This window comes from Anoplophora glabripennis, unplaced genomic scaffold (genome assembly GCF_000390285.2).
Source record: "Anoplophora glabripennis isolate ALB-LARVAE unplaced genomic scaffold, Agla_2.0 scaffold588, whole genome shotgun sequence".
In the NCBI taxonomy this organism is placed as follows: Eukaryota; Metazoa; Arthropoda; class Insecta; order Coleoptera; family Cerambycidae; genus Anoplophora; species Anoplophora glabripennis.
In genome coordinates, this window is record NW_019416665.1 from 231699 (window position 1) to 248890 (window position 17192).

At 35.4% G+C, this 17192-nt stretch overlaps 1 protein-coding gene across 1 annotated transcript; it reads left to right on the forward strand.

Moving 5' to 3' along the window:
• The first annotated feature begins 432 nt into the window (after positions 1–432).
• Positions 433–12648, forward strand: LOC108912858. The gene is made up of 3 exons (XM_018718271.2): positions 433–1252; positions 4279–4336; positions 12403–12648. The coding sequence occupies exons 1-3, from the start codon at positions 573–575 to the stop codon at positions 12646–12648; spliced, it is 984 nt and encodes a 327-aa protein (XP_018573787.1). The 5' UTR covers positions 433–572.
• The last annotated feature ends 4544 nt before the right edge of the window (positions 12649–17192 follow it).

Genomic DNA, 17192 nt, shown 5'->3' on the forward strand with positions numbered 1-17192 from the left:
CTTTTTCAGGAAAGTGGGAGCAATTTAAGAAAAACGAAAGAGTACATTGATTCGGAATAAAAAACGGCGGCCCGCACACCTCGGTATTGATTGCGCAGCGACAGCCCGGTGACATTCTTTATCAATACGTCATAGCTCATATTTCAAGTTCTCTTGCATCCGCCCTCGAAGCTACAAAGAAACTAACTTCTTTCGGTAGCGGTGGGTGGGCGGCCGGAGAGGGGCCGTGGGGGGGCGCCAATCGGCGCCTCTCTAGCCGGCGCGCCGACCAATCGGGCCGAGGGCGTGCGTGACGAAATCGGCCCCGCCTCCCGGCACTTGCAGCCGTTTTTCCAAATGTTTTTATTTATTACATTCGTACCCGCCGAGTGTACCGGTTGTGTGTGCACTTCCTTTAGGCCGCGCAACAGAGTGTACTCCGGTGCGCGCTCACCGCCCCGCCCGCGACAGACAGACAAACAATCGAAAACCCTCACTGTTACGACATCTCTCCGACTGTCTGGCCGTTTACGATTGCGATTGTATGGACCCCGTTTGGTGTTGAGTGCTTTGGTGTAGTTTCTCGCGCCGCGATGATGGACAACCCCGGGATGGACTCCGCCAGTGAGCACAGCAGCCACGCGTCGTCCGGCTCGCCCGCCGTAGCCATCAAGCCGTCGCCGTCGCCTCCAAACAACAACAACATCTCCTCCAACAACCACAATCACAACCAGGTGCACAGCCCCAGGCAAGCCAGTCCGTTGGGACCGCCGATGTCCATAGGTCACCCCCTAAGCCCGCCACCGGTGTCGTCGGCCAGTCTGGCCCGCAGCATGGCTCTAGGACACCTGCCGCCTCCAGGTCTTGGTCTCTTGAATTCCCTGGGGGTTCTGCACAGTCCCTTGGATTTGATGGCTCATCATGCGCCTCCTCGTTCTTACAACAGTCCGCCGCCGATTTCCACGTCCGATCCCACAGCCAACGAGTGTAAATTAGTCGATTACCGCGGTCAGAAAGTGGCGGCCTTCATCATAGCCGGGGACACCATGCTGTGTCTGCCCCAGGCCTTCGAGCTCTTCCTTAAGCACCTGGTTGGTGGTTTACACACGGTTTACACCAAACTAAAGCGTTTGGACATTGTGCCCTTGGTTTGCAACGTTGAACAGGTCAGGATCCTTAGAGGTCTTGGTGCCATCCAACCGGGAGTGAACAGATGCAAGCTGTTGTCCTGTAAGGACTTCGACACCCTCTACAAAGACTGCACTACAGCCAGGTACGTGTTTGGTAGATACTTTTGTCTTTGTGTCTTTGGAGATGAGTGTATATTGTTGCTGGAACAGAATCTGATGAGATAGACGAGAACAACTAATGAATATACTAAGACCCATTAAGGTGTAAAGATTTAGAGCATTCCAAGGCTCAACTAAGACTGTAATCAGATATTTGATCGTAGAAAGTAGAAAATCAAAACATGCGAACCTACTGTATCATTACAGTCTCAACAGAATTATATTTTTAAGATGTACTAATTGAAATTGTCTGAAATAATTCCAAGTTATAAGATATATCTTATAAGATCTTTTGTTGTTTGAGCATCAAGCCTTCATACAGACATTTATAAGTTAAGAAATCTTTGATCTTATCGTTATAAGAACATTAACTCAATTTCTAGTTAGTATACTTCAAAAATCAATGAAAGTAACTGGAAGAAAACATTAAAAACTAAATAACAAGCTTTAGTAGTTCTGAGAACCATTCAAACATTTTTGGTGAGGTGAAGACGGAAGTCCTATTGAAACGTAAAGATTTAAACAAAACAAAGTAACTTGATAAGAAAGCACAGTCAAAAGTTGTTTTTTAATTAGTAGAAAAGCAGTACAAGATCAGATATTTGATCTTAGAAAGCAGAGAACCGCAACATTTACTATTCATTGCAGTAAGTACTAATAGAACTATATTTTTAAGATTTGTTATATAAATTCAAATTGAGAAAAAGATTCGTACACATCTAAGTAGCTGCCAATAAATATATAACTTAGTAAATCTCTATCAACAAGAACTTGAACTCAATTCATAGTTAGTGTACTTCTAAAATCAATAAATCTATCTGGAAGAAGAAACAATGAGTAAGGTTTGATGAGTTGAAGGTAAGATCACACAGCTGATCTACCTGTACTTCATTCTCGTTCACACGTATATCGTTTTAGACGTAAATTCAAAAAGTATCCATCAGGAACTGAAAAACCCCCTCGGGTGCCTTCGATATGGGTTAGTAGAAGCCGTCGTTCGCGAAGATCGTCGCTCCCTCTCCCTGAAATAAATCAGCGAGCGTTAGGCCTAAATTTAATACGACGTTTACATCTGTAGAATTCCCCAAACGGCTCGCAGGAATCCTGCTACCACCGACGATCGCGCGTATGATAGACGCAGTCTATAAATACTAACTGGGACAATCGGAACCCTCCTTCAATGGAAATAATTATAAACGGCAATGAAACAAGGGGTGACTCAAGTGGCATTGTTCCCCCTTGCATCTACATACGCGATGCCGACTGTTGATTCTGTTCGGAATCGTACCTAAATTCCAATTACTGGCAGAGAAGTAGACGGTGCACGTGTTTTATTGGAAGTTTTGCAGGAACGGGATTTGTAGTTATTAAAAAAATTGTATGATTAGTAAATATAGGCGCAGGGGAAGCGAACTATCATCTGTTACTACGTTTTACTGAGAATAAAAGAAATATCGTCGTCAGAATTTCAATAAACATTGAAGGAATACGATATTTGGAGTCACTTTGAAAAAACATATTAACAAGGAATGTCAGAAAATCCATTTCTTTGACTTGTATTCTAAGTCAGTCAGTTGAGTAGCTCGAATGTTGTTACACCTACGCAGCACTATAAAGTGTTATAACAATTTGGTTTCATCCTTTCTTATGCTGTTAACTCGATATAAAGAGGAAAACGAATTGAAATTTTTTGAATAAAAATCGTTATTGTTGTTATACAACTTATCACACAAATAGTACAGTACATTTGATTTTTGAAGTATACGTCGTAGGGAAATTTGAAAATTCTACTGCCTTTCATGATGATGTCAAAGAATATGACACTTTATTGACTTTTGGAGCATAGGTATATAGCAAAGAAATTTGTTAATCCTATTCTCTTCTTGATTTTGTCTTGACGTCAAAGAATGTGTTATTGTACTTATAATGCATTTGTACATGTTAAAAGTTTAGATATTTGGAAATCCTATTCTGTTTCTTGAGTTTGTCTTTCTGATGTCGAAGAATATACTGCTGTTTTTATAATGCTACTTTAAGAATCTATAAAATTGTGTCTTTAGTGTATAAATGTCTGTTACATTTCGTTAAATTCTTTGTCTACTACCAAAATGTTTAAATGTGGAGATAATAGATATATAATAAATACGTCTACGGCCAAATGAAAGTAGCTTTTACAAAACAAAGTCTTTCCTATTCTCAATTCAAGAAATCGCACAGTAATTCAATTCTTAAAATAGTTGGAAACAGATCCATGTATTAAATTCAATAACACACGTGTTTTCAAGAAAACCAAGCTGAAAAACAAAACTGTTGATATCAAGTCAAATATTTTAAGCTTGAGTGTATGCATAGTTAAAGCTTTAGATGTATAAGATGCCTTGAATTTTTTTTGGGTTCATTTTCGTATTCCGTAACAAAACTGACCCTTGTAATGTGTTAATGCTGTTTTTATATAATTATTATCATCAAAAAAACGTTGTCATCGAATTTATTTATCTTTAACACGATATTTTGCAACGGCTTTTGCTTGAATACCCTTCCAGTTTTTTATTATCCTGATACAGTTTGTTCTATTTCACTCTGCGCATCTCCAGTTTCGATTTCGCATTTTCATTTTAATTAAAACTCCGTATTCCACGGCACAACCGTCCGCCCGTCGCTGCGAGCCTTCTGGCGCCTACGTATCGATATATTATTCCCATTTGTTAAAGGGATGATAAGTCTAACGGCGATCTGACAGATCCTATTAACACCACGGTGCCACAAAGGCAGTGCGGATTCCCGGTGAGCCTCCTCGGTCCGGCCCGGCTACCGATCATTTATAATACAAATATTAACACTATTGTGCCCATTGTGGCACTGTAATGGTAGTTGTTGGTAGCCGTTAAGGCATCGCGCCCGCTGCGTTCGAAATCTCCAATTATCTGGCCTGTAAAGTTTGATACAGGGAGATTCGTATTAGGCAAGAGTAAGTCCATTAAATTTGTACGTCTAATCGGTATTTTTGTAGTCGTATTACTGTAATGGAATGCTGCAGGAATCTGCAGAATCATCAAGTGGTCATCAGAGTAAGTACCTATATCAACAAAGTTTTTCAACGTTGGGTTCTCCGTCTTTCGAATCTCCGTCAAGCGTATCTGTGTTGTACGAGGAGATTTTGGTAAATTTGAAATGGTATTTCTGTCTTTGAAATAAAAAAGGTAAATCCCCAGAAATTGGTAAATTTTGTAATAAGAACTCTCAGTTTGTCTCCAATGTCCCTTAAATTATCCCCAATATTGTTTGTGTACTTTTCGAAATCGACAGAAATATTTTAAACAGCTGTTGCTTGTGTGTGTAGATAAATTTTGCAAAATCGTTTGGATTAGGTAATTTTTTTAGTATTGTTGAACAATTCTTTAAAAGTTTGATAATCTAATCTGTAAGTCGTCTTTGATTTCTGCCAGGAACGAAAAATCGGGTACCTGAAATATTGGAATCATTAAACAATACGGAAAGCTTTCAAAAGAGAAGCATAAGATTAGATTGGAGAAAGATCAACACGAAGTTTAACCACGATCATTTCTATCATCATTTTTAGAACAGAAGCGTCTTCTTTTTAAAAATTGAATTAAGTATTACAGTACCTATACCATATAAAATATAAAACCTTTAGAGAAAACTACATTTTGAAACGATGGTATCAATAATACTGACAATATGTCTAACTTAATTAAGTAATACATGAATCGTTTTTTTATTATATTTTTTATTGTCAACTCTTGCACTTTTATTTTATTTAAACCCATTTATCTGATGCAAATATCCTAAAACTTCTCCAAATGAAGTCATCTATGCTCTTTTATACTAAGTAGATTTTCACACGCAAAAAACATAAAAAATTTACACAATTGTTGATTATAATTTATAAAGATGCGACTAATTTCAACTTATGTCTCTCGGTACAAACAGATTGTAAGTTATATTTAACTTTATTACAATTTTGTTAAATAGGTATATTCATTTTATATTTTGTTATAATGTGCCTAAACAATTCTGTTAAATAAACATGAAAAAAATCTCAAAAGAAGAAGAAAATTTCTACATATTGTAGCTTTTGAAAGATGCAAAATTTTTTTTAAATACTTTTGTGTGAGTGATTAAGTTTTCTAGAAGTTGTCTTGGAGTACGAGAAAAACATATACCACAAATATAAATTTTATTTAAGTAAAAACTGCACTTATAAATATACAAACGAAATAATCTTGTAATAAAACACAAACGATATTCAGTGTGGTCAAAAAACAAATTTGGAAAACACCGTTAAAGATAATTACAACTTCTTATACCTATGTTTACATATCACTAACATTTTACAGCTTTCAAACGCCAGTAAATAAGAAATTTTGGCACCGTACTGATATCTTCTAGTTTTTCAAGCAAATCAAGCATTTTTGTGTAATCTGCACAAATATTCTTCTTTAAATTTCTGATAAGAATTTTTAACTAATAGTAGAAATCGTATACTCGACATCATCATCACTTGGAAATCATTAAATAATATTAAAAACTTTCCAAGAAAATATTTCCAATTCTTGTTCTAAAAAGTTGGATAAAGATCGGCAACAATTTCAGTTAAGATGGCATAGCTTGATCATTTCTAGATTTTATGTATAGCTATATAAAATGCCTTCCTTGTAAAAAAGAATTTGTAGTTATCTGAATATTAAGAAATATTAAACTGCATAGGTATATAAAATTTTTGAGAAAACTGTAGGAACGACATTATCGGTAGTATTAAAAATATGCCTAAATCAACTAATAAGTAAATGAAGATGAACATATTTGCTCTTGAATCTATTTATTTAATTTTGTAGTTTTCATCAATAACTATTGTACTTTTAGTTTTCCTTAAAGATATTAATAAATTCAAATGATTTTCCTATCATTATTCATCAAATGAAGCCTTATACGCTGTTTGATACCAAATATCTGGGTATACTAAAAAGTTACAGCAGAAGAACAACTGTCTCTTCCTTCAAACATAACTATTCTCTTTCTCGAATCCTACCCATGTCCAACGACCAAGCAGTAATTTCGAATATGACTGCTTGTTTACGTTTCTAACCAAATAACATTATTTTGCGTGCCCTAATTATCTAAGCTGCCATTATCAAACAAACAGCGACGGTAGGCACATACCTATTAAATATATCGATTGAAACTATTGTATATTTTTGCGAGCAGAAAACAAGGTCAGGCGCGGTGTAGGTACATCACAAAACCGAACGACCTTACTCGAAAAAATAGTTCATTGCCGGAGAGATACTACTTTTTGATAATTGGGACTATCTGCAAAGAAAGAAGAGAGGATAGTGAGGATGAGTAATACAATAGATTGCAAATTTTAGAAAAGAAGCGTTGGGGTGTTTTCTTTACTTCAAATATCATGATATTAATAATAATATAATATCATAATATTATTTGAGAAAAATCTTACCAGTTTGGTAGACTGGAAGGAGTACTCAAAATAAGAGACGATAATGATTACCGTAATTTTTAGAAAGCTAGTTGAATTCAAGTAATCCAAAACCAGTAGGATGAAGATGATGAGAAAGGTATGTTAAGGGATGAGTGTGTTGAACCTCAGTAGTTGGTTCGTCATATATCTAAACACTTGAATTCGACATAATAAGAAAGAAATAACACAAAACAATGTGGTATCATTGCAGCTGTAACAACCATAAACATAATAGTTCTTGTCTTATGCAGTTTTCTCTGCATTGTTATCCATTTTTTAAATGATCACCATGAGAAGCCATACATTGTTGTTCACCATTCCTGATCTGTGTAGTTCTTCAAGTGTTTGAGGTATATTCTTATTTCTTATACACCTTAGACATGTCCGTACAGACATTTTCGAGCATGCAATTGTCATTAAACCATAAAATAAATCTTCCAGGAAAGAGATCTCCTGGAGTATTCATAGGCTATACAGCTATATTCGCAGTAGCACCAGTATGTTGGAACAGTATGTTGTATACATTAAGTCTTGTTGCCTCAAAAAGTAAATTTTTACCTACATTAGAGATTTCCAAGAACGTCTTGGAAAATTTGACACGTACTCTTTTATTCTGATCCTTTACTTTTTGTAAAAAACATGGATTTTGTATGGATGTTAGTGAAGATGCCTTTCTTTTCAAAGCTTGAGCTCATTTGGCTGAACTCACTTGTTGTTTCTACTATTTCTCTAGTAGTTTTTTTCATTCGAATTCAGCAAATGTACAAAATTGTGAAGTTGTGTGTGTTCCATTCATAATATAATTGGAACCACAAGATGTTTCTGCTACGAATTCATTTATTAGTCCCCTGCTTCTTGTATGCTTCATATAATGTACGTTTTTCATGTCTATTTTATATTCTAGTTCTTAGTTGCAGTTGCATTTAGTATACCCACTAATTAAGGTTGACGCTCGCCCACTTTTTAGCAAGTTTAAACAGAAGCGTTAAATCTTTTTGTGTAATTTGTCCATTTGCAGCACCACGTAATCGAATACACTAAGAAGCGTTGGATATCAACTATGTTACTGCACCATCGTTTCCATTTGATTCCTGCGGTCGTAACTTCTTCCTCCGGCATAAATTTTTTACACTACCTGAACTCCTCTTTCCGATTGTGTGTGCCATCGCTCAGGATGGTGGCGGGCATAAAAAATTTCACCGTGCTGTCGATAGTGACCCCCGGTTCGGACCCGGCAATAAATAACCCGTGATTTTCTCGAACAACTTATAGGACTACCCGAGCGTTGTGTTTAACGGTCGGGCGTAACTGTCCGCGATATTTATTTAGAGATGATTTACGCCCAGGCAAGAACTGTGCGCTGCTGTCGTGTTTATTGTCCGGGATGGCATTCTTGAAGACTTTGTTGCAGTCGCAATCGCCCGAGAGGTTTTACTTGCTAGGATGAGACAATGGAGGCCTTGCCTCTCTTCATTACTGAAGGCTGAGCCAGCGGCGTCAGCGGAACGAGGGCCCACCGGGAAACTCGCCGACGAAGGCCTCCAGGAACTGAATGAAGGTGTCACTTTTGGGTCTCGTTGATGGCAAATTTTTAAAAAGGGACTGGTTATGATGGAGCCATCAACTGGTGTTCACAATACATGATGTGTCGGAAAATAAAGTAAAATTTCATGTCATCTGCATATGCAGGTGTTTTATAATATTGAGTAAGTAAATCGTTTGCGAACTGTAGAAATAATAAAGGCTCTAAATTTGAGCCTTGTGGATCTCCGCATTATATTCCGATGATAGACCGCCATCATTTTTAATCTTGAGGCATCACAAAAACTGTGACTTTAGTCACTTTAGTGAAGGCTACTTTGAAAATTCTGCAACATCATATGGACATGGGAACGCTGAATATAAGGAAGTGCCCCTGACTGAAAACCATTCCAAGGCTGTGTAATTATTTCATAAAAATAATAACAAAGTATTACAGCACTTCACGACGTACATACATCGGATTACTAAGTATTAAGTTAATAGCCCAGAAGGCACTGTTCAAAACGCAACGTTGTAAACGTAATGGTAGTTGTGCTGTTCCTAATGGTTACGTATTAATTAAATCTAAGAACATATTTCAGTGATTTATGGGTGAGACTATCTGGCGGAGGTATCGTCGAAAATTGCAAAATCTTCACAGTGGAACGTCTCTAAATGAGCAAAAATAATTGCTAAATTGTTTGCATAATTTTCAGAGATCGTTGGGTAAGACCTTGTTATTACCAAATACCCAGACGCAAGCAAATTTTTTTAGAAAGTCTTTTTCTGTTTTTGTTGATCAAATCTTACAAATGAAAGAGGTTGAAACTTGTACAACTTTTAACACAATCAAATGTTCCCCAGTCACCATCTGTATTTACTGAATCTTCTATAACGAAATGTCTAAAATAAACACATATTTACCTCTCATTAAAATGTATGCAACTCTATAACTTTTGTAGAGCATTCATTTGTTGTTGTGTCCCTTGTTGTTCTTACAACTTCTCCACTTGATCCACGGTTCTTTTCCATCGCTTCTAAATTTTTTCTCGGAACCGAACGACAATACAGTTACAAGTAATATAACAAACAATTTCTTGAGGCACCTGGTTCCAGCATAAAAAAATAATTGCTTGGAACATGAAGTGAGGTAGCTGCAGAAAGTACTTGGGGCAAAAAACCAGTCATGGTCCCAATCTAATTTGAAGATAGGCAACGTGGCGCATTGTCTCTATTAGGATGAATTAAATTTAAACAATGGTCTCATAGAAAAAGGGTTATACGTGTGGAGAAACAGCTGGCGCACCTTGAACACGATTAAATTGATTTCGTTATGTAAAATTTCATGCGGAGTCGATTTTGGTAGCCGTAATTGGCTCCCGGACTACCTGATGAAATTCTTCGTCAATAACAATATCAATAAACGAAATAAACGTGAGGAAGCTAGAGAGGTACATGGTCGTACGCGAAGAAACCTCTAGTGCAAAAGACTTTTACAACAAATTAGTTTTAACTACAACAAATAGTTGTTCAATGTATCAAATAATATAAGCAGTGTGTCTTCTGACATAGATAGTTAGCATTTTTTCAGTGCAGATGGCTTGTATTATGTTGGACTTTTCTAATTCAGTGACAATTACCAAAGCTCAATTATCGTTTTTTTAATTATTATCTATTACTAATTTGTGTGACTTACCTCTTATTTAATGACGAAGTCTTTGATTTAATGACCCCATAAGTAATATAATGATGACCACTATTATTTAATTACCTTTTGCTGCATTTAAAGAACACTATGATTTATCGCCCGGAAATTGAATTTTTACAGAAATTTAGATCCTATTTTTTCTTGTTTTTTTTTAATGACCCCTTCGGCAATTAGATTCATTTTTCAAAACTATTATTAGACTTAATGAAAACTTGTATAATCTAATGTAATCTAATCTAATATAATATAATCTTTAATTACCAATATTAAGATTTAATGACCCCTTATGCAGTTTATTCATCGAAACCAGAATTTATCGGCTTCATAAGTAATTTAATGACAATTTAGTGACCCATTTTATCATTTCAGCCTATAAGTACATAACGGGTCTACAGTAAAATAAAATTTTATTTTGAAATAAAGATTGGTTTTTAAGGTTCAGTCAAAACAATACCTGGGATCAACACCTTTAAAGAAAGATGCTTGTTTTTTTTTAATAGGTCGTACATTCAATAGATGTTGCTCTACATAAAGCTTTAAAGTTTGATTTAGATTTTTGAGGCTGTTTTTGTATTTAACGGAATTGTCAATGTTTAACGACCATTTAACATAAAAATTCGTTCCAAATTTTACTTTATATAAAAATTTAAATTCGATTTTACCCAATTTTCAAATAATCGGATGATTTATTGATGATTTAATAGTCCTTTAAGTAATTTAAGGATGAATACTATGATTTTAATGACTCCTTAAGTAATTTTATGACGAATGATTTAATGACTCTTTATATCTTTATATAATTTAAAAAAGAATGCTGTGAATCTGCTAATATAATTATGTATGAATAATAAGTAATACTAGTCTATAGTAAAATCAAATACTCTGCTGTAACAGCAATATTTATTTATTATTATTCACTACACTTTTTAACAGTGTTTCTGCGTCTATGATCACGATCTCTCTCATTTAATTACCTCGCCATGACGGTTGATTTTTAAGGCTAGTAAAAAATTCTAAATTAACTGCGTCTAGGATCAACATCCTTAAAAAAGGCAGTTCATTTCCAAACTGATGATAACCTGTGCATTTGGAGAATGTCGAAGAAATTCTGTTGTCCAATTCACTTTGTTTTTTTTAACTTTAAAACTTGTTATTTAGATTTTTGGGGCTTTAGTCGAGTTTAATGACATTGCCAATATTTGATGACATTTATTTAAAAATTCGTTCCAAATTTTACATTTGGAACGAATTTTATACAACACTATGATTTAATAACCATCGAGTAAATTAATGACAAACATAATCATTTAGTTATTTATTTTGTCAGTTTTAATTGATGACAATATAGCTGGTCCCATTTAATTGATTACGTCGCCATGACGATTAATTTTTTAAATTTGTAAGAAATTCCAAATAAGTGTAATTCTAACTTTGTGGATAACTTAACTACAAATGTGTGTAATTTAATGACTCTTTAAGCAATTTAATAATATAATGATTTAATGACCTATCATGTAATTTTTATGACGAGTGCTATGATTTAATGACCCTTGTGTAATATAATGACGAATTTAATGATTCAATGACTTGTTAGTCAGTTTTAGCTGATATCCATGTAAGTGGTCTATAGTAAAATCAAATAACAAGTTGTAACATTGATATTTACTGTTCACTACACTTTTTTGGTGCCTAAGACATAATCTGTCTCATATAATTACGTCAACATGACGATTTATAATATCTGTAAAAGTCCTAAAATTAAGTGCACCTAACTCTAACTTACTAGATGACTCAACTACAAATGTGTGTCATTTAAGTAATTTATGAAGAATACAATGATTTAACGACATTTCACATAATTTTTTTTATGAATACTATGATTTAATGACCTATGATCTCGACTTCTCTCATTTTATTACCTTGCTATGACGATTGATATTTAATGCTTGTAAATATTTCTAAATTGCATCTAGGATTAACATCCTTAAAATAGATACTCGATTATAATTCTTTAAGTAATTTAATAAAGAATTCAATGATTTAATGACCTCTCGTGTAATTTTAATGACGAGTACTATGATTTAATGACCGTTATGTAATTTAATGACGAATACTAAAATTTAATGACCTATGATCTCGATCTCTCCCATTTAATTACCTTGCCATGACGATTGATACGGACTGCTCGTAAAAATTTCTAAATTAAGTGCATCTAGGATCGACAACTTAAAAAAAGACGCTCGATTTTCAAACTGATGATAGGCTGTGCATTCAGAGAATGTCGGAGAACGACCGCCGTAAATTCTATTATCCAATTACTCCCCATATACGTTCGCCAAGTAAATTTCTACCATGGCTCGTATCTGCTAATAACCAACCTGTTATTATCCTTTCTCTTTCCGTAGTCCTGCGCGCGGAGACGTGGCATTAAATCAGGCCTGGAAACACACAAAATTGTAGACGCAATCGATAGAACAAACAGAGTAATGGCGCACTCGCGCAATATTTATGGACAAATGGCCACTTATTGGGAGGCTCGCGAAAAGGAACAAGAAGGCGGGAGAGTAACGAGCGCGCAATTAATACGAGAAGAAGAAGAAGAGGCCGGCACAATAAGATGTAATCTCATCGCACAATGGAGGGCACCGTAAATGCAACAAAAACCCATTTAAACTCCGACAAACACATAATAAGTTGCGTACAAACTCTGATTGCCTTTGCAGGAATAAATGAAATATTAAAATACTCTTCTAGTGAATACGGTATGCCTTGGCGGCGGTCCAAGCGGGCCGTGGATGGGTCTCGCAGGTCGAGGAGAGGATTGAACTAGCTGGGCCGCTGGACAGGCCGTGCTGGCGCCTTTTTTAATTACCCGACTTTGAATATTTCCCTAGACGTGCATTTTTGCCGAACTCATTCCAAATAAGAATTAGCACGATGCGCGTTGAATTTTTTACGAGCTCGTGTAAAACTGTTATTGTTATGCACCCCGTAAATTTCGAAATTGGGGTTTTAATGCCTGGGTCTCCGTGAAACGTGAAATGTACGTTTATCCTGGTTCTTAAGAAGGTATATCGGGGTCCGAGGGAAGTGAGGAGCGCAGGGGGATCCTATGCTTTTCTTATGCCAATTGCCCACTACCAATTTGAAAAAATTAAATTCTTTTGAAATTATTTGTCATAAACATTATTTATATAGCAAAGAAATCTACTCATATGCACATAGCATACATATTGACTAATTAACAACATAAAAATATCATATTTAAGTAGTTTTAAATTATATTTAATGAACGCATAAATGCTATGTAAATGTGGCAACAGCGCTAATAATTGATTAGCATTTGTACACACTGCGAACCTACAGACCTCGGACATCGAAGATTTTGCGCGTCAAATTCGGGTAAAGACGCGTACGCGTTCAAAAATGTATTGTGTGTAAACTATGTACAATATAATTATTATATATAGCAAATATATCGTATTATCCTCGCGAGGATTTGTATCCTTTATTTAAAATACGTAAATCATGTGAACTGGTAAAGCAATGAGAATTATGTTAATTTAGTTCTAAAGAAATGAAATGACACTCGCGCCCATCTCTCGTCCAAGTCAAAGAAAATGTTGGATGCAATTTTGAAGGTTCTATGATAGAAATTACATTATTACTCACTGTTCGTGTTTCGTGTTTTTAATCTCTATTTTAGTAATGTTGCAAAAGTTTTGCAACTATAACTATTTTTTTTATGTATAAAGTTTGTTGAGAAATATTTATGTTCCTTTGTTATTCCGTACAAATGCTTTTATCTCAAGTATTACTAATTATACTAATCAAGTTAAGAAAACTTTATGTAACCCTAAATATTTCTGGGTAATGGTTACGATGTTTTTATAAACCATTAAATATATTAAAAGGATTTATCAACTGTACTTTTTATTCCAATAAATATATCACAGCTTCCTAGACTTTTATAATTATTCTAGTTTTTTAAAAACATTACAAAAAATCATCTGTTGTGAATAATTTACTGTTGATAACAATGTACATGGGATTTAGGAAAAATGTATATGTTTGAAATCAATTTCGTTTTTATCAAGTCTTTCAAATTTACTCCCTCCTTGCTGTCAGCTTATTGCGACGTTGCCACATTAATCCTCAAGTCATACAGAAATGCAGTTATTGGTTTCTGTTTGTTTTACATAAAAAATAAGATAATACTGTGGTGTACTATCTATGGAAAAATTTTGTTTCACAATTTCTACATTTTTTTCTCAGTTATGGGCAAAAAAAGAGCCGCATCGTCCATTTTCGCCATATAAACCTATGTATAACTTTAAACAATATCTCAAAATCTAGATTAAAAAAAAATCAAAAAAATAAGACGCACAGGGAGCACTTGGTAATACGCTATATAAATTTCAAGTACATCTGTGCATTTGAGTAAACCCGATATACCTCCTTAAATACTCACTACGACGCGACAAGGCGATATCCTTTTGCCCGGGAAATTTGAATTTTTGCACATACATATTACAAGAAACAGATCAATTCGAAGCCCGGGAATGAAAAAATTATGCAGTATTGTAACAGAAGTGTTTATATGCATAAGCTAGCTAGTGAACTCACTAGAATAATAAATCAAAATATTATCCTTATGTATTTTAAAACACCTTTTTCAAATTTTTAGTCACAATCTTCATAAATGTCATTTATGAACTATGAGAAAAAAATGCGTTTTTATTCTGTTTCGAGATTTTTAATTCCGCCTAGAGCTTTGCTAACCGTTAGTAATCCATAAATTTAACACTCTTGTGTAACATTTTTTACACAATAGGAATTTATGTACGCATAGCATAATCTGAGGTATTACTTGCAACTTAGTTATTATTTATTTTAATTAGCACCTTCAAATTAAAAATTACTGTTAACTATTGTGAACATTTGATTTCAGTTCCAGGAAAAGAAATTTTATATAAGAAACAATACGGAGTTATTTCCCATTATTGGATTAACAGGTCCCGGGAGGACAATGCATCTTCATTGAATATTGTCTGGAAGTTAATGCATTTGATGTACATATGTGAATATCTGACAAGTTAAAGCAGTTTTAAGTTTAGATGTTTAGACTATCAAATTTGCTTATGTTTCCGATACCCTCTGCAAACCAGTCAAAATAAGGATTCATGGCGCGATTTCACCCATAACAGATAGATACAACTTTCAAAACGGCTCTGCAACCAGAAAAGAAAATTTACATGACACATTGAAAAAATCGCGGATCTTTCGATTTCACGCGAAGCTCCGTAGATCAACATATGTAATTGCTCCGGACGTCGCCATATACGAAATAGTCGATGTTTCCAAAATTCGACTGTCGAGCCGCCAGACGAGAAATACCACACTGACAGTCCTTCGTTCCATCGAACCACGACGACAACCCGTGCCTGCTCCCGAAGTTATCGATGAGAGCCAAGGGTGGAAAAATTCTCGACTCACTTTTGAAAAATATTTTCAGTGTCCAAATTTGGATAAAAACAAGTGTCGGTGCTACCAAGGCCTCTTAGAACAGACCAACCACTCAAATTTAAATCGTGGACTCTCCGCCTGAGCGTATCCTGGGGGAGGATCGTAAATTTAATTTTCCCTTGTTGGCAACCTCAAGGTCTCACATCAAGAGGGAATCACATGAGGTACCTGAGAATCTCTTCACTAGCGGGTGTGACGACCTAGCTAGAGGGTGAAAAAAGACCCAGGTTAACACGATCCCACCGATCCCATTATGAGTGTCTACGACTCGCTCATGATGCTCAGAGAAGCAAATAAGTCATGTCCACGGAGAGCAGCTAGCAGAACTGAGCAAAATCCCCGTCCTGGCGCCCAACGTGGGGCCATGACCGAGGACCGACAACTGGCCAGTTTGATACGGCGACAAAACACATTCTACTTTCATCATCAAAAAATCGTCGTCTGATACTTCCATAAAGAATCTACCCACCTCTTCTCTACTAAATACACTGGACAAATTTTTCATTTTAAAATTGTCACCGAAATTACGATTCTTTCACAACTTTTGATATCTACACCTTATCAACAGCTACATTTGGAGTTCAGTAGTAGTTTAATAGTATTTTTAATAGATTTTAAGATACCATTACAGATGTTAATTGTACCAAACAGTCAAATAAAATCAAATACATTCATTCATTGTTTATTTTTTCGGTTGTAATTCCCGTTATAAATCTGTTAGTGTTCGCGAGACATAAGCGCCTTGGTTTGCCAGCCAAATGAAGTCGTTTATAGCACTCGGTCGGCTCAAAAACTAAAAGCTAATAACGTTGGGTCGGGAATTTATTTGTAATGTGTGAAACCGCAATAAATTCCGCAAAATCAAAGCGCAAACCGAGTTGTTTATTTAAATCGGCACCGGCGCTGGCTACTTTCTGATAAATGCGGGCGTTAAGCCGAAAACAATGAGCGAAAGGGAGACCGCAATCAGCGCCTGCTACGATTCGTGCAGTCGGAAATGTCAGTCGGATCGTACAAACCGCGAGAAAAAATCTAGGACCGCGATCGCGCGTTAGAAACGATTCTGAATGGTTTATAATTGTCTTTTTTTTTTGACACGGTTAAAAAGGTACATGTCGCGAGCTACACTTCATGAGTAGCTCATCGCGTGACTATAAATTGATTCAGAGTAATAGGGTATATATTTTCAAGATGAAACAAAGGTTCTGTCACTACCGCTGCGCGCAGGGGTGGTCAGATCGGAGTGATTTTGGTGTTTTTATATTGTATGTTGGCCCTTTCTGCGTCGAATACAAGTTATCATTGCATGATTATAGGGATGAAAAATGTCGAGGAAGTGGTTTTGGCTATTTTTATAAGATTCTGTCGAGGTTTAAATGCACTATAAGTGAACTGTAGCACATAGGGCGGGGATAGAACTAGGAATAAAGGTCTATCCAGTTTATTATTTAATAACTTGTACAAAATCGTCAGTTGTTGGTGGATATATTCTACGTTCTAGCTTAACAATATTTAATTTAATGTGGACTTAATTATATGAAAGAAATTCAGGACTTGTTTTCTACCTTTTGTAATAAAAATATTCCATAATTTTATTCAATTTTCTAACGCCACCGTTATCAACTTTTTTACCTTTTATTATAGGTACCTTTTATTCGTAGAAAAATAT